The following is a 19,020-nucleotide window of genomic DNA, read 5'->3' on the forward strand; positions in this document are numbered from 1 at the left end:
ATGAGACGCCAGTAAACCGTGCCAGTTGAACTCATACAAATGAGGCTGTCACTAAACGTATCTAGAAGGACACACCTTTCCTATGACATTGTGTGAGTTACTCTCGCATTCAGACGTACTTCATATCGTGATCGGAAGCACAGAAACAAAAGATTCATGGCCTTTAAATAGCTCATCGAGTATGTGTTTTTTTTACATTTTAAATATATCATAGTCTTTGTATATCAAACAAGTACAGTAGCTTTATACTGAGACCAGACAAAGCTTTTGTAATGAGAGTCCTTGAATGTATCTCTGTATATGGGGCTGGTCTAACTTCCCACGGTAAGTAGCCATACTTTTTATTTATATACCATTGTGTTTGTTCAGATATCCTTTCAACCAACATTTAGTAATCCCCCTCCCCCCTCCCCAGTTGGGTCCTCCGTTGGCCACAAGATACTCCAGACTAAATAAAGATAAAATCATCACGTACTCAAGTAGATAGATTTTAAAGATTTACCTGCATTTCCCCTAGTGGGATCCGATCCTCTACTCTCAGAAGGCCTAACTCATCTTATACAAGGTTGATTCCCTATGACCAAAGGACTATCCGAACTTAATTGCTCGTAAAAGAAGAACCGATTTTTAAGGATTTAACCATATCGCCCCTGTAAGAGCCCCACTGTCGAGGGTGACACACACTCGTTTATAAAACGATCATATACAGTGACTAAAAATTCCTTTTATCCTTACTTTAGGATTAGGTTATTAAAGTTAACCTATATTCCCCGATGAACCAGGTAGGCGGAAACATAAATATTTTTTGAGTCACACTGAGATTCGTGTCATGTTTAAACCTAAAATAGAATACATGCGTAGCCAATTACCAATGATGGTTTGTACGTAGTACAGTTGAGCTTTAAAAAGAGGTTTGTTTACATAGAATAATACAAGTCATTGCACACGCACATTATATAATACATATTCAATGTATGTGTTGATAAAGGAACATAACATCTTTATCATATATAAAGTAATCAGATGGCGCTTTTCGAACATTACGTTATATATCAGGACAAAGGTAACGCTTGATACATATTCGTGTGTGCATGCAAGTTCCCTTGCATGCGTTGTGTGTAGATCTAGTTATAGGCTCGTGCGATTGTGTGTGTGTATCCTTTGTGTCTTAATATTTCTGGTATGTCTATATTTGATAATCATATTTCATTGGCAAAAGTAATCAATGCTGTAATCTTCACATTAATAAATATAAGTCAATATCATCACGCGTGTCTGTTTAACGAGACAAGTTATTCGTCAAAACTGCCTCAGTAATACTAAATCAATAGCCCCGCATCAGTTTTAGTCAATAACAGACTAAAAAATATATCAATAATTAAATAAGTGTGACAACATCAGCAGGTTCAGAATACACGATTTCAGAACTTTAGTTAGGCAAATTGAAGGTAGGTCTGAGTGCAATGAAGCGCAAAGCAGGTTCTTACAACGATGGTATTCAAGTGATCTTTTTAATGTTTACTTTTAAATGGATGTGTATATACGTATCCTTCAACGATATTATCAAAATTTTACTTTCTACACATTCAGTGTACGTATCAAAGCTTAACAAAGGGACCAGTCGGTGTTGAAACGTTGCGACATTTTTATTTAGTACCTTGTTTGTGTAGAAAGTAAAACTTTGATATGAAATATTTCCAAACTGATGAATCGTATAGAAGGTGTATTTCAACGTTTCTACGCCCTTACGCCACATACAATAAAAAGATTTAAAAAAATACTTTATATTAAAGAATAGTCATCTTCTGAGTATCAATATAAGCTGTGTCAGCCATATCATAAAAGGTGTCATCAATTTTCATGCATTAGTTACCAAGGTGCACCTTGTCAAATTACGTCATCAGTTTAAAGGGGCTATTTAGTCAAATGACAATCAGAAAATCGAGCCAATACTGAAAGTATATATCTTCTAACGAAAGTTTACGTAGTTTGTACTGACATAACCTGAAGCCAACGTCCAGTGTTGTCAGTTTCACCTTTTGGGAAAGCGGTGATAAAAATGGGTACGACAGAAGTAGCGCAATATCGATCATGTACCTCACTACGCTGTCGATCGACAACACGGTGTCAGTTATGAGTCTGAGTTCACACATAACACAGTCTTGAAACTTGTAACACATGTACATCGCAAGTAAGAATTATAAGTATCATAATATATACCTCTAATCAGATGTTTCTGTTCACATTTGGATTTGAATAAAAACGAACAGGTTCAATTAGACGCATTGAGAGGGTGTCGCAAGGGGATCAATAGGTTTGAAATCTTTTATAACGATATTTTAGATCCTGTTGGAAGATGATTTTGCTTCAGAAATTTTTAAGTTTTACAGTAATTATGTTTTCGTTATCAATGAGGTAACGTATAGTGATATGATCAACTTTATACAATCTTTCGTCGGTGAATCTGTCACTCATATTTTGCATTTCTGTAAGAACATGGGAACATCACGTCTCCGGTAAAGTTGGTTTCATGATTAAACTGATTTCAATAAATATAGTATGACTAATAATTCGAATGGGTTTTAATAGCTTTATTCATATCGTATTATGCATTGACATAATTAGATTACGGTCATTACATTAGAAAATTTAGCTGCATGAAACTTGTATATACGTAATATTGTCCTCAATTGGACATTTAAAACAAACTACCTGACAATTAAACAAAGCTTAAATAAATTAGTACACTCATGGGAGTGAATACAGTATTAAATATAGGTCAATATTTCGTAATGTACCATACAAAGCTCTAGTATAAACATTTAATAATACATTGTTAATAATACTTAGCAAACTTGCTCCTTAAAACAAAACCATTTTCCTCATTTCAGCTGCTTTGTGATTAATCAATGAAAACGTAAACATCTTTCTTCGTAATTAATCAATGAAAACGTAAACATCTTTCTTCGTAATGACATTTAGTCACAACTGCATTGCTTGTTAATTACACAAGTTGTAATGCAGTTGAAAACGTCAAAAATTGAAAACTTGCAGTTCAAACTCCGTTCTTCGCACTCATGTTAACGGTTGTCCATCATTTTGTTTTATTTTATGATTCTAGTACTGATACCGTGCTGTTGCAAATCTTCCGTCATATAGATAATCTTTGGCAAATTGCGGCTGATTAAAATTCAGGGCACTAGGCGCCTGCACATTGGATTTCCGGTCCCCCAGTGGGAGATCCGGTTTGTCATTACTGTCCATATTGCCCATGTGTTTACACTTGTATATCCCATACTGACACAGCTCCACAATGAGTTGAAAAACCTCGAACATACTCAGAATAGACAGTCCTATCCAAAGGCCAACGGCTCCCCCCACATCCGACGCAAACTGGGCAGTCTACAATACAAGTGTCTACATTTAATCACAATAAACTCATTCGGGAAACATATTTTATTCTCGAAAAATTATAATATTCAACGAGACACAATCTTAATTGATATCTGCTACATTTCCTTAAACGGCAGGAGAAGGTTAGTAATGCAATGAAAATATGAAATATTAAAAAGAATGCTTGGTGACGAGGTTATAATTATAAGGGTGGCTGACATGTAGACCCGTTAAACCCCTAAATGAAATTCAATGAGAACTTCTCTTTACCTCAATTTCCGGGTCCTCATTTATCTCTTCGTGGTTCAGGTCCTGGTAATACACCACTATCTTCAAGAAGTTTAAACTAAAGCGGAAATAAGGCATGATTATTAATCATTTAAAATAGGAAACGATAGTTTGAAATTTAAAAAAAAAAATGTTTTCTGTTAATTTTGTCCTTATACATTAAAATTGTGTTATATTATGTTTTATGAGAAGAAACATTTTTACACATGCTAAAATCTAAACTTATGTTATATTAAAGATTCACTCACCTGATTTTGCGATCGTCCGCTTTTGAAATCAGATCTTTACATTGTTGTGGCCTTCTCTGACACACCCCTCTTAACAATGTTTCCTGAAACAAACAAATAGTTTTATTTTAGCTCATTATCATTAATATGATAGCCACCGGTATATTTACTATTACCAATCTTCTTTTTTCATATTTGTTTTATTTTCAGATGTTTTTTTCAATACAGTATAGTCTTACATATTTCTGTATGCATACCCCATTCGATTCAATCAAATATCTTTCATACCAAAACAGAGTTATATTATGTATAATGATACTCGCGCTTGATATGTATCATCAGTAATATAATGCAACCTATTGATATATGACATGCATGGTATATATAAAGATGTATACTGCTTTGATATAAGGAGAAAAAATGAAAACAAAGAAAAATGAAAAACAAAAAGTCAAAAGAAGAAGGAAGCATTGAGGCAGAAAGAAAAGAAAAAAATAACAAAGAAAGACAGAGGGAAAAAACTGCAGATGTAAAGAAACAGAAGGAGAGTAATTGTGGAAGGCAATTGAACATAGATTACTTAAGTACAACCTAATAGTATAAAAAAAATCAACTTATGACAGGTTTCAGGCAATTTCAACCAGTTCTTTCCGTTTTTTTCCATTCATTAACAAATTTTTGCAACCAGAATTCACCTTTACCATATGCAAATTAACTATTACCAATCTTACCATCACAAAATTCCATTTTATTTCTTACATGTCAGTAGAAATATCAGTACAAAAGTTATTTAAGTCAAACAGGGCAGATATACACCTCGAGGAGTTAACAGTTGATGACAAAACTACGAATTTGATGCAACGACATGAACCGAGTACACCCAAATGGAAGTGCATTATGAAATAGTAAAGTTCTGTGTACATACTGTGTAGGCTTCCGTGGGCCACTGTCTTGTACTTATCGATCTCACCCATTGCTTCTCCCTATAAAACGAAACCCAATATGCCAAATGATCTTTCTGGACTTTTAAAAACTATATAAATATGCAGTAAGGAAGAAACTCTTACAAAATATCAATATACGAGAATATGAATATTTGTTTGTTTTTTGCAAACCAATCAAGTTTTAAATCAAGACATTGTACTTTTATGGTGGTTACACCTATGTGATTGTATCTCGTTTGTCGACTTTTTCAGTGACAAAGTCGTAGAGTTAACTAGGTTATTGTTTTGTTAATTGTTCGTTTTGTCATCGCAAAAATTAGGTTCTCTTATTATTTTAAACGTGACATGAAAAGTGTTGCGGTCCGATATTTAGAAAAGAATATACCTACATGATACATAAGCGACAACTATGGTTGGAACCCTTTACTTCTAAGGATTCAAAATTACTTACTTGCATGGCGTTTCACAGACACATTCCCTGGTTTTGTCTTCAAATTCTTTACCTATGCTAAATTGGCACTGTAATTCTGAAATGACAAAACCCCTGTTTTACTGAGCGCTCCAATGAGATTCCCCGTTCAGTACCACATGACATAACCTCCAAATGGCAATTTAATGCATTTACGAGCACATCATGTTAGTGTAATACCAATTTACATAAATTATTCTGATTGACATGTAACCAAAAGCAAATCCCCGTACAATACTCGTACATGGATGTAATTTTACTTTCAACAGCATCAACAATCGAATAAAAAACAACTCGAATGCATTTATAAGAAGACCAATGAAGGGTAAGGGTCTTCTGCCTCATCAACGAACGTCGCCATGAAAATCTAGATCAAATCCAAGTAAAGTCAGGTCCTCATCGCGAGAACCGAAGAAGTTACAATGAAGCGACATTTGGAAGGAAACCAGAGTACCTGGATAAAACCGTTACCTGTGTAGTCCGGCAGGTGACCTCGTACCTTTTTAAATCCGATCAGGCGATGTGTACTTTGTTGGTTTTGGATTGCCTAGCACGGACATGTAGCGATATATACTTTCCTTTGCTTTGAAGGCCTTAAAGATACATCATGGTGAAGTAACATTTTTTTGGTCTTTTTTCAAATACTACATAAACATGTCAAGTGAGTCTCCATATGGAAAATAACGTGATGTCCCTTTAAGATTGTTTAGTTCTATACTTACCTATCCGTGCTTTGTCGCCTTTAAATTGTTTTGCATGGTCATGTAGTTTTATCTACCATTCCTGGCTTTGCAGCCCTTAAGATTGTTTATAGTTATTCTTACTTTTCCGTGCTTTGTAGGGCCTGAAATTGCTCTGCATGGCAATGTAGCTATACGTACCTTCACGCGTTTTGCAGCGCTTTATATTGTCCAGTAAGGAGGACTGCAAAAACACTTCAACGTCATTGTTCTCGTGGCATCCACAACTGTCGATCACAGCTTGTTGGTGACATACAGACTGACAGGTCTGTGAAATAGACAGAACAATATCTTGTTTGCAATGACGGGACAAGCAATTATCGCACTTTTTGCGAGGACGTCTAATTATTTATAGTGAAATACATTGTAACCAATAAAAGTACCAAGTACCAATAAAACAAGGACCAACCAATGTAGTTTTTGAGATAGTTAAATACGGCAACAAACTGTTCATGGTTCTTGACCGTGTAGGAATAGAAAAATATCTCAAACAGCATTATGACAAATATTGCTGATGTTTTTGTAAACACGAATGTGTTAGCACTTTACATTTTCAGTTTCAATCTGTAAAACGAACAACCCCTATCCGATGTACTTGACTTTTGCTTTTAATCATACGAAAACCAGTATATACGAGTAATACATACCTGCCTTGAATACCTGGTTCTATAGCGTTGTTCAAACTCTACTCCATCGTCACAAGTTCCATATGGATGCCCCAATCTCTCAATGTTTATCTACAGCAGATTAAAATCAAAATTAAAATCAAAATTACCGTTCATCTGACAATATTAACCTAAATTATGGTTTCATTTTTAAAATATTATGAAGTATAAAATAAATCATACTTTATAATATTATAATATGAAATTTTAAGGGTAATTTTAACAATTCAGCTACATGTTTTTTTATGTGTATCCTTTTCAAGATTCATAAATGTCTGCGATTGTCAAATATACTGTCAACTCCGTCCCATTTTTGTCGGTGACAAGGGATGCTATCCTAGTATTATTATTATCGGTGTCATTTAAAAAGATGATTCAATCTAAGTTTTCATCCAAAAACGGTACATGAGCAGGAACAGCGATTTCGATTCGTTCATATCGTCTATTCTCCCTTATTTTCCTTTTGTATTTAAAATCACTTTCCTTTTTATCCTTTATTTTCACTTCTGTACCTAGCTTCTATTATTCTTGTTTTCAAATGGTACCCTCTTCTTTCCCTGTTATTCGCTTGTTTATAATTTTTATAATTATTTCATGATTTATGCGAAAGATGTAATTGTAATTTTATCATAATTCGTTCGCGTGACATTTGGTATTTAATTAATCCTTTTATATTTTAGAGACGACTGTGGAACAAGTAAGGTTAATAACCGTCCAGTCCCTCTTCTAAAGTTATAACCCTTAAAGTAAACGGAAGCCTACACTACCTGTTTTAATCCAATGTGTGTTTCAAACGCAGACGATACGAAGAATCCTTCATCAGCCGGATACGGAAATGAGTATTGGTCGTTTATGGTGACGCGCGCACCATATCCTTGCGTCAAACCGCGGAGGTATTCGTCGTTTTCCATAAACAAGATGATAGACAGCCCTGTTATACAGAAAGATATCTATTAATATTATTCTACTCGATTTAAATAATGTAAAAGTTCTTCTGGTGGTAAAGCGGCTGCTGCCATCACATGTGCAATTTCACCACCACCAGCACCCCTCCAACCCTTGTAGATTCGGGGATGGTTTCCTTTCTTGTCTTCTGTTAAGGGGAAATTAAAGAAGCACATAATAGACCTGCTGCATCCCACTGTATGTGTATCTTAAGTACTAACAGGCGTCTCATGTGGGGCCCTGCAGAATCGGGGGTTGTCTTCCGTGTATTCTACGAAGGTAGCAGGGAATTGACTGAAATTGATCTGCTGCTCCTATCGCAACTCTATTCCGTTTCCTATCTTTCCTTCCTACTTTTTTTCTTTCCTATCTAATTTCTCTTTCCAACGGTGTCTTCCTGGGCACCCATCCTCGTCCTGGCTGTTGCGAGGAAGTTAAACCCGCCACATGCTTATAGATGATTTGTGTATTTCAAACTGACAGTTGATATTCACTTAGGCATTGATTGAACTGCTTTTAGTTAGCATGCACAGTCAATATGAATACCAAGTGGAATTTGACAAAAACCAATGGAACGTGTTAACGCTTCATGTGTTATTTGTCACTCTCAAGTTTGTATCCGTATTAACTGCGTTTGACAGCTATTAAATTACTTATAAATGCATTTACTATTTCAAAAAGTTTAATCTCACAGAAAATTTGATTTACATATCATTATTAAGCATTTAGTCAAGCTAAGTGTATGAATCGTGCGTTATTGTTTAAAGAATAGAACAGACATCTTAAAGGAAGGGTCAGTGGTAGCTTACGTAACAATAATGACGTCATTATAATGATGACATTAACACGTATTTACACGTGGGTCGATGAACGCCAACGGTAGGGTTATATAAATTGGTAAATGTCAATAATAAACGTCTTGGTGTGTTACTTTCATCAATATACATATTTTCAGTGTATTTTTCAGATGTTTAATCACTGAATTAACTCAAGTCCAAAACTCCTATTACAAGTGATCTGGTATGTCAATATATATCACCCTCTTATAAACCTACCAAGCCATTTGCGGATACGTATTAATGTTTGTGTCAGAACGAAGTATTTGTTGTATAAATATAAGTGTTAATACAAGCTTGATAGATGATTCAATGGACTCCCACAAAATCGGCAGATTAAATGACCACAAAAGAAATACGTTCAGGGTTAATAATACATTGTTTGGATAAAGGTTCGTACTGAAATACTAACAAACCTGAAATAGTGGCGTATGTTTGTACCAGGACGCCAGTAGGTCCTGTCAGGTATGTTTGAACGACGGGCACTTACATCGATGAATAGACACATATACGTGTCTGTATTGTATACGACATTGAAGGCAGTTATCGCCTTGTGGGTAGTTTTTAATAGTAATAATTTAACATGTGTTCCGTGGGAAAGTAATGTTCGACCAGAAAATATACGGTATGTTTCTTAAATTGACACGACATTATAAAAGTATTTTGGAAGACGTCCAAAGCATCGCTGCAACTGTTCCTCCATCGAATGTTTATATACATAAGTGAATGAGATATATAAAAGTTTATGCACTTCTGTAGTTCAGCTGAAATGACGTAAGTATTGCTTCCTTTGTCAGCCAATAAATGACTACCACATTTTAGGATTAATAGGACTTAATCATAAATGAATCAATAAATGCTTTTATTCTATTAAAATCAATTTCAATTCAATTTTAAACTGTATTTCCATTGACAGGTTCGTCAGATAGTACGACAGATGCGCTAGAGTGTGTAACAGACTATAGGTATGATAAAACTCCCACCAACCAAACTTAGTTAAGAATGATACTTTTTTTATAAATAGAAACTATTATTTGTAATGTACAAATACGAAAGGAACCGTGAATATAGACCTGGTTAATACTAATTTAAAACGTACCGATTACGAACAAACTTCGTATATACTGTTAATTATGTAAATATCGCCGATACTGGTCTCCGCGACGTTGCTTCACGAGACTTATTAGCGAGATTTTAACTCATGGACGGAAACAAATACCACTAGTGTATATATAAATTTAAATCTGCCACGACCAAAAAAAAAATCGGGGAAAAAAATAATTCAACTTCATTTCATTCAAGTTAACTCGCAAAATATAAGCAATACCTACCTATAAAATGACAATAATAATCATCATATAGATTGCTTTGGTGTATACTTTCCTTTCTTCTTATTTTATGTAGGTACAAGCACTATTTCTAAAGCTGGACGTACCGTGTTTTGGACCTGAACTTTTGGATGTGAAGGCTGATGATTGGATCGTGTAGCAATTGCCGTACTCCATAGTCTGGTACCTGGTAAAATTACTGTCAAACAAACCAACGGTAAAACCTTTAATATATAGTCTGGTACCTGGTAAAAATACTGTAACACAAACTAAGGGCAAAACTGTCATCAATATAAAGTCTGGTACAGGGTAAAATTACTGTCAAACAAACTAAGGGTAAAACTGTCATCAATATAAGTCTGGTACAGGGTAAAAGTACTGTAACACAAACTAAGGGTAAAACTGTCATCAATATAAAGTTTGGTACAGGGTAAAATTACTGTCAAACAAACTAAGGGTAAAACTGTCATCAATGTAAAGTCTGGTACAGGGTAAAAGTACTGTAACACAAACTTAGGGTAAAACTGTCATCAAAACATAGTCTGGTACATGGTAAAAGTACTGTAACACAAACCAAGGCTAACGCAGTTGATGCATAGGTACTAAGTGGACAAAACATCAGTGAATGGGTTAGTGGAAGATACGTTTATTTCGTTCTCAACAACAAGAACTAGATCTAAGGTGTCATTACATGCTGTGTTAATGAGTGTTGTGACCTTCTCTTGAGAACGCCAAATTACCGTAGGTGATACTGTACTGTGAGATGTGACCACCAGGCTATATCTATTTATATATCAAATTGGCCGACGAGAAGGTGACGATGCTGCTTCCTTCCTAGACTACATTAAGAGACTCAATGTCCTGTACATAAGGGAATAATAGTCTTCACAAGTGCGTAACATTAGTTAAACCTGGTAAATAACAGCACTAACAGTGGCTAGATAAATCACGATGTTGAATGAGGAGTCAGACTCTACAGGCGAAAAACAGCTAAAGTGGCATTAATAAATGACGAGCAGTAATAAGATTGGTCTGGTTTGGTTTTTTAAGGTGTAACGTCCAATCAACAGGTAAGGTCATTTAAGCACATGCCTCCATGTGTGTAATGTATGCGTGCGTGTGTGTATGTGTGCTGGAGACATGGTATGTTGGTGTAATTGCCTCCTTGTGATAGCGCGGATCTAATGCCGACTTTATAGTGTTATCTTACTGGTATTTCAGTAAGATAACACTATAAAGACGAGTGCCAACTTGTTGCTTTTACCTTAAATACTGAACGTTAAATAGGGAATAACAACTACCATTGTTAAGTACTTTGGTATGTCCTGACATGGGGACAGACTACACTGCCTTCCCCACCTGAGCAAACGTTCAACATTAATTAAAGCCGTATTAAAATTGAGATATTGGAGCATTGCAAAGAACCCTAAGACTTTCAGGGAATACTGGGATTCGAATTGGGAGTAACACAATGACCCCGGTGACAGAGAATGTAAAATTATGCAAGGTTTATATGGGGATGAATGTGGAACGTCATATCTATCCATGAAAAGGGGAATAGCTAGTCGTTCAAGGAATCATGGGACACACATGCAGATCAGCGCTATGAACCCTGGGACATATTCTTAAGCAAAATACCACACGGAATCCTGGGATTTGTTGACGACAGTTCCCAGCACATATCATCACATGTAGTTTTCTATTTCGGCAACATAAAGCATTACATGTGACTTACTAAAACAACAAAGTTAAGTAATACTCACTCGGGGAAGCATTCGTAACCGTCAAAGGAACAGCTGATGAGCATATCTTTGATCTGGTGACCCATATCCACCCGATTCATCCTGGTGACAGTAACAGAAGTGGTTAGCGACTATTATACATGGTTCCACTGGGTTAAGCCATTTATTTATTTTTACAAGATGTAATTTGACAGTAGAACCGATCGTCAATTTACACAGCATACAAACAGCAATAGACACAGAGCTATGTACAACGGGTCCTCTTTATTTTCTTAATGATTCTTTAATTAATATCACGGCGTTGCGACCCAGAATAGTAGATTTACAAAACGCGATTAACATTAACCATTTCCTTATTTTCTAATCATACAGCTCTATTATTAAAGAATACCCTTTGACTGGCCAATATATAGGACGATATTATATAGATTTATAGATGAAAAAGCACTATATTGGTCAATAAATAATATCTACAAAAATAACTTTGAAAACCCTAATACAATGTGTACAGTGACTTTTTAACATCATCTATTCATTTCTAAGACAATATCCCCTTTTTCATTTCATATTTAAGACATGAATCGAAATTAAGACTGTACCTTTTTTCGTTGCTGTATAATGACCGGAAGGTGTCCTCCAGATTAGCTATCGGGTCCCTTGGTGGTCTCGGTGGCTCGTTTTTCTTCCGGAAGTCGTCCTCGTCATAATCTAGGTATTCGTCTATCTTGTCATTGTCGAAGTCATCAACGAAACGTTTTCTCCGATTCTGAAGCAAGAGGAACCGAAAGTATTTGTGTAACAAAAGGCACTATGTGTTTTCGTCCTCAGGAGAACACATTTTAAAACATAGTGAAAACAACAAGCTGTTAAAAGAGAACCCGAATTCCATTAGATTATTGATATTTTATTAAAAACACAGTTTAAAATGACTTTTAGAATGAAAAAAAATGTGTCGTTTTTTTATGAATAAACGATGATAATTGAGTTGAAGCCTTTATTACGTCTGACAATCTACTTACAGAGGGAGGCTGTCCGGCCTCACCCGTCCCTGGCGTGCGGGGTCTTGAAGTTGTACGAAGAGAACCGTCACCAAACGCGTTTATCGTTCCGTTTCCAGTACCATTTGTAGCATTTCTGTGTTGTGGACGACTTGTTCCATTAACAACGGAATCAGTAACACCACTTTCGGTAACATTGGTACCATGTGTATTAGTAACATTGCCTGTTCCGTAACCATCCGTATTATAAGCAGGGGTACTTCCGGTTCCGGTTACGTTTGGGTTCGGAGATTCAGCAACTGTTTGCTCTTCATCATCATCATCCTCTTCGTCGTTGTCAAAACCTTTCGGGTCAACGTATTTGATGAGTTCCTGTAACGGAAGCGATGCTCTGTCGAAAACGGAATTTCTCAATGGATTCACATTACAAATTGTCACCGCTGGCATTTCTAAATTGCTGAAACTTAATTTTATTTTTGTTTGTTTCGGCCATTGCACGAACTGTGTGATAAGATAGAAGAGATGAAAACACATCCAGCCAATAGCTATCACCAGTAATAAACTCCAGATCATTTTAGCGTACCACAGTCGGGCATTGTTGATGTACGGAACACCTTGCATAGACGTCTTCTCGGAAAACCGCTTTATCAACTTACTGAAGGACTTGTATTTATTGGAGTCATTAGAAGCAACTGTGTCAACCGATAGCTGGTCCTGTATGGGAAGGAAAATTAGAAGTTTGTCAGAATCAATTCGTCCTGTTACCACAATATCAACGTTCAATATATACTGTATACAGAGATATTATCTCAAATATACCAAATATAATGTATATGAATTGATCATCGTGGTCGGTTTTTTTGCGAATTTTGATGATATTCATAATTCGAGGTTCTTATATACCGCTTTATCACAACCTAGTTCGTAGGTCGTCTCAAAGCGGTTCCCAACTTATTATCCGTGATTATAGGGCCTTTGCGAACACCTTTGCGAACAGCCAATATCTGTCTCAACTCCCTGGGGAGCGTATACAGCCGGTGCTGCCATTTTGGCGCTCACAGCTAGCATTCTACAACTCTAGCACTGCCCAACCATGTACTCATTAACAGCTGAGTTGACTGGAACAAGCGGAATAAAGTATCTTGCTGAAAGATACAACACAGTGCCGTGCCGTGCCGTGATTCGAACCCGCAACCCTTCGTCACAAGCCCGGCGTCCTACAACTAACAGATTACCGTGCCTCCTAACACACGACAGATAACCTAACACACTGCTAACCAAAAATTCAGCATTGTGCAGATACGTATTGATTTCTAATTAAACGCAAAATAACATTCCGCAAAGCTGCAGAACTATACAGTAGACATTGAGACATACTTAAATAACACCCCGCCAAATCAAAATAATCGTACAGTTATTAAAACCTTGATATAAACATAGGCATAGTTGTTTTCGTTCATCTGAGACTGTTTATTAATTTTGTATTGTAACTGAAACGGAAATGTATACAGGAGTTAGGCTCATGGGAAAAAGGCTTTTATTTTCATTTCCTGTTTAGGTCAAACCAAACATTATATGTGTTTCAGGTAACATGCCAAAAAGGTAGGTCTGTAGACATTTTTTTTTTAATTTTCTTTGATAAATATTTTGCTTTTAACCAAAGTTTGCAATGCATTTCCGTACATAACAGTGACTATTAAGCTTTCAAGGATGGGATCACGCTCCTAGTACAGCAGGAAAGGACATTAAATGAATGACCGAGCTTTTCCTTACTATTAAAGTAATCTTGGATACAAGTAGGTGATGGAATGTTTTAAAGTCGGAAGGGAAATCTAGGATAGGTCGTTATATCGGAAACACACACGGTTTTGTCTCTTGTCTTATGTACGGTGCGGTTTGGACAGGTAAGGAAGCATAATTGGACAATCAGAAATAGATACTGCATACGTACCACGTACTTATAATTAAGATAAAAACAGCTGTATGATGATATCTACCAAAACTGTGCGTGGGAAATGTACATGTTCATGTTATATTTATTTGTTTTTTTGTGATAATTGATCTACACCATCACGAACTCGGTCATGCATCAGATGTGTAAACACAAATACGCTACTCACCTATATATACCGCTAAAAACGATACGTACATTAGCAAAGTATATAATTTATAACAAACCATATAATGTATCCATTATAAAGACATTTACTACCTACAAATATTTATTATCATAAGTGTTTCGTGTATAAAAACAACTTATTTGGTATACGCTACAGAATTAAAGTGTCAGAACTTATTCTTAAAAATTGAAATTGGCAAAAAACAGAGGGACTCACTTTGTACGGGCCCTTTCAAAGGACGGTTTAATCTGCTTCTTCCCCCAACACCCTTCCACCTCCAGCCCGGTTTTTTCAGAAATGTACATGAACAGCCCGGTTTTTCTCATTTTTTTTTTTTTATATATATATACATATACAGCCCGGAGTCAAATGAACATGAAATGCATTTGAACTGTAATATGGTAGATTACATTCAGAAACAATGCAGTGTAATGTTAGGAAGTTAATAGATAACATGCAAGTGTTTTAATTTTGTTTTTATTACATTTATATTCCACTTCATACTCGACAAATTATATTTCACGCTGGTTACTGGGCGACTTATGCTTTTAAAGATTACAAGTCCAGCTTCATATTGTCGTTTAGTTTAATATGATCAACGTTTTTAAACTACATAGAAGGCAAAAAGGTCTATTATCGAAAGTATACAATATTTTCCAATACACATTTTGTTAAAACTGTTTATTTCTATATTGGAAACGCTAATCACATTTGCAAGTAAGTTTTTTTGCTAACCTTACAAAAGATAACCTACCGAAGCATTTGAGTGAATATAGCTCTTGTCGTTCAATGGATTGCTTAAATTCATATCCGAATTATTCGCCAAATTAAGAGTTAATTAAGGTACGGGATCAAAAAACTTGAATTGAACGTGAAACATTGTTTAATAATCTGATTATACCTAATAGACAGTCATCAAATTTAGTCCTACAAGTATTCTTTAGTAGACGGCTTGACAAGAAAAACCTTTCTGAACAGACTTTTAATTAATTTTAAAGACACCTGTATATCCCTGACAACAAATGTAACAATCCCGGGAAAACTACAGGTTTCCTGGTTCTACATTGTACCAACCTCGTCCCTCCGAACCGCGGCGTCTTGATAGTCGGCCGGAGGTTCCCAGAACCCGTCTTTGTAAGTGTGTCTAGGGTGTTCGATGTCAGAATGTCCTGCCAATGTTGGCGTCGATCTGTGCGATATGAGTTCTAATCCAGAGGCTGTAGAATTATTAGCGGACATGTTGCTTTTTTGAATGGCTCTCACAAAATTAGACTTTCTTTCGAATTCGTTACTTATTTATCACATTTCGGCAAGAACGTCACGCGTGATTCCACGCGAAGTTATTCATCAAGATCGTATCCTGTTTACCCGTTCATGGACTACTGGTAAATACGTCAACCACTCCAAGGTGTGTTTGCAGCTAAAAAGAAAGTACCTGCTTTATAACAGAACAATCTTCTCGGTTACGATCGAAGCGGTCAATGATGACTAGGTTTTGACAATAAAACTTTCACGTGCTTTTGAGCATGCGCAGCAACAACAACAACAACAAAAACAGATTTTTACTCTCTATCACTGCTAACGTTGTTAACTGTTACACAGTCCAATTGGGCTCCAAGGGTAATTGTTCATATTGTAAGTTTCTAATCGGCGAATCAGGAGCGGCCACAAAAGATACAGTAACGCAACTAAGTATACCTATTAGTCGAATCTCGCTGAATGAGATCGTATACCCATTCCTAGCACCGACTGTGGCTACCTGGGTGTACCAAGCACGTGATCCTATCGGTGAATGTACATTAGGGAAGACGTCAGTCGAGACACCATAAAGCGGGGGTAGACGTGGGATTTATATACATTGTATCAATAGTTAACATTAAATACTGATCAGCTAATAGTGTCGCGCAGGTAATCACCCATCGTCGCAGTAACATCTAATAAATCTACAAATGTCTTACTTAGGACACGCAATCTAGTATTTCGATAACTGAAGCAAATATTTGCTGTCTTAAAATTCTTCCTATTGAAAAAAAAAAGAATCATGCAGAGTATATCGCTCATACGTACATGTAAGGAACTGACCTTACGGGTATCACAAAATGGATGCGCCCTTAATTACCGTAAGAAAATTTCTCGCTTAAGTACGTGTTTTATAAATACATACATGTGTAGTATTCCGTCGTTCTTTAAAAAGTATGTATACCCAGCAAATTTTTGTCTGGACAAACAACGACGACTTCTTCCATCAAGCAGCTGATATTTCATATTTCATATATCGAAGTCTTACTAAACAACGTAGTTCGAACTCAAAATCTATAAACCCATTGCAGAATATGAAGAAAAAAGCTACATTGAGATCTTTGAAAAAGTGCAAAAGACTCCGATTAGGTGTTCCGGAAGGTTAAGCGTCTTCTGCTTCATTAGCTACACCCGACATGAACATATATGTTAAATACAAGTAAACCATGTCATCAAAGAGAGAAAGGGGTGGTGAAAAAGAAATTACAAGACACACTATCAAAGACACCAATCTTCATATCGCACGAGGAGTAGAATATCTTTCAATGAGATGATGATTGTGACCATCTCTCTTGTATATAGTCTTCGTCAAACTAAAAATACACAACTAGTCATTGGATACGAACTAACTATGACATGATTCCAGCGTATCGGTGGGGATTTGGTTTGGTGTTTTGTGCTAATACGTCTTATGACAGCTATAAGAAATATTCCTTGAATCGTAGACTTTTCCACCCAAATGCTTACATAAACATGCATGCATTGACAAGTTTGAAAAAAACGTGTTCGTTTTTATTACTGAGATTCTTGGATTTCTGTTTTTTCCTTTGATCACTTCATATGTACTTGCTTTCCATTTTTCACATTTATTTCATTTCCGGCAATGTCAATACATTGTGTCTGATTATGTCGTACGTGCTGTAACGTGCATCCTCGATATCCAGGGATTACGCTCACTTTCGCTCTTGACACCCCTGGAATAGGGAATTGCAGGATTGAAGGCTCGGTGTGCACCGCCATGTGGATGAGACGAGAAGACTAGTTTGATCCTGTGATGTACATCAAAAGAATCCCGCGGTCGCGTAACGGTAAAACGTATTGGCTGTGAAGTCGGGCGTCGCTCCTCTGTAATCTTCAAAGGACATATATCAGCCTAGCGATTGGTTAGTTTTTTTTTACCTGACACAATCAAATAGCTAGCCGCGTGCCATGACATATTCCAGGGGTGCAGAGAGCAACAGTGAGCGTTACCCTGGATATCGAGGATGTGTAATGTGCTACGTGTATACGTTGGATCACTTATCAAATAACAGAAATTTTGGGTAATTTTACGCAAATAAAGTGTTCCTAAGTCGATTTTTCAATAATGACTCATCATTATAGTTTGATGTATACTTTTAATGGTAAGTATAAAGTGTACTTATTGTACACACCGCTGAACAGATGATCGCAGGTAACGGGCGCTTTCTATCAGTATATCGTTCAGACATATATTTAATAAGTCATTTCTGAGGCAAATTATCAGTTTAATCGGATAAACCGTAATCGTTGTTATATTGTCAAAACAGGATAAATATTACGATTTTCTGACCTTAAAACGACCTGAAGGTAGCGCACAGACCTGATAAACAGTACAAGGTTTCTCCCAGGTTACTGGCATTGATTTGTTTATTTACAAGGTAATGTAAACATGAACAAGTGGTATTTTTTTTTTACATTTTTTAAGAAAAAGGAATGTAAGAATGTCTTAATAGCGATCATTAGCAAATATCATTTATTGGAACAAAACTTAAGTCGCAACATTTACTTCTTCAGGGAAGGCAATGGCACGGCTTTTAAAATGAAGGCAACGTAGACAGCATTGTTAAACTTCGTTTAATTTACAACAATTATAGAATATGCTGGCCCGGGAGGAAGTGCGCATTGGTTATCAAGTTGGGAGGAAACCGGAGTACCCGAAGAAGGACGGTGACCCAATGAACCACAGCCGTCTTGGTAAAACGTTAATGGCTGTCCACTGCGCTACCTTTCTTATCATGTATACGGGGTTCATGTTCATACATATTCAAAGTTAAGGTTTGTTCAAGAAGATTTTATTTAGATATGCCAATACATTTAAAAACCTTATGTGTGTATGTGCTAATTAAACTTTAATAATGAGATAAAACTTAAAGACGTTAATACTTTCCTCATTATTACTAGAATCCTATAGTATCAGAAACACAAATCGGTTTCTTAATGCTTCTATGAACTAATCATTGATAAAATGTCTATATATAATATACTGTATTCCATGTCGACAGATA

General features: G+C 36.1%; 1 protein-coding gene across 1 annotated transcript; it reads right to left on the minus strand.

The window, feature by feature from the left end:
- Positions 1–3,103: 3,103 nt before the first annotated feature.
- Positions 3,104–16,381, minus strand: LOC110443677. The gene is made up of 13 exons (XM_021488045.1): positions 15,770–16,381; positions 12,597–13,289; positions 12,177–12,343; positions 11,599–11,679; positions 9,943–10,034; positions 7,494–7,657; positions 6,709–6,798; positions 6,203–6,329; positions 5,304–5,379; positions 4,834–4,891; positions 3,930–4,012; positions 3,664–3,739; positions 3,104–3,402 (listed from the first exon to the last, which is right to left on the minus strand). The coding sequence occupies exons 1-13, from the start codon at positions 15,932–15,934 to the stop codon at positions 3,118–3,120; spliced, it is 2,157 nt and encodes a 718-aa protein (XP_021343720.1). The 5' UTR covers positions 15,935–16,381; the 3' UTR covers positions 3,104–3,117.
- Positions 16,382–19,020: the final 2,639 nt, after the last annotated feature.

The sequence above is a fragment of the Mizuhopecten yessoensis genome, unplaced genomic scaffold (genome assembly GCF_002113885.1).
Source record: "Mizuhopecten yessoensis strain PY_sf001 unplaced genomic scaffold, ASM211388v2 scaffold716357, whole genome shotgun sequence".
Taxonomy (NCBI): Eukaryota; Metazoa; Mollusca; class Bivalvia; order Pectinida; family Pectinidae; genus Mizuhopecten; species Mizuhopecten yessoensis.

Excerpts from the sequence above, each read along its gene's own strand:
- LOC110443677 (XM_021488045.1), bottom strand. The coding sequence starts at position 15,934 with ATGTCCGCTAATAATTCTACAGCCTCTGGATTAGAACTCATATCGCAC. Across the intron at positions 6,330-6,708 it reads GAACCAGGTATTCAAGGCAG|ACCTGTCAGTCTGTATGTCA; the intron begins GTATGTATTACT and ends TCTATTTCACAG. Across the intron at positions 3,403-3,663 it reads ATGAGGACCCGGAAATTGAG|ACTGCCCAGTTTGCGTCGGA; the intron begins GTAAAGAGAAGT and ends CTTGTATTGTAG.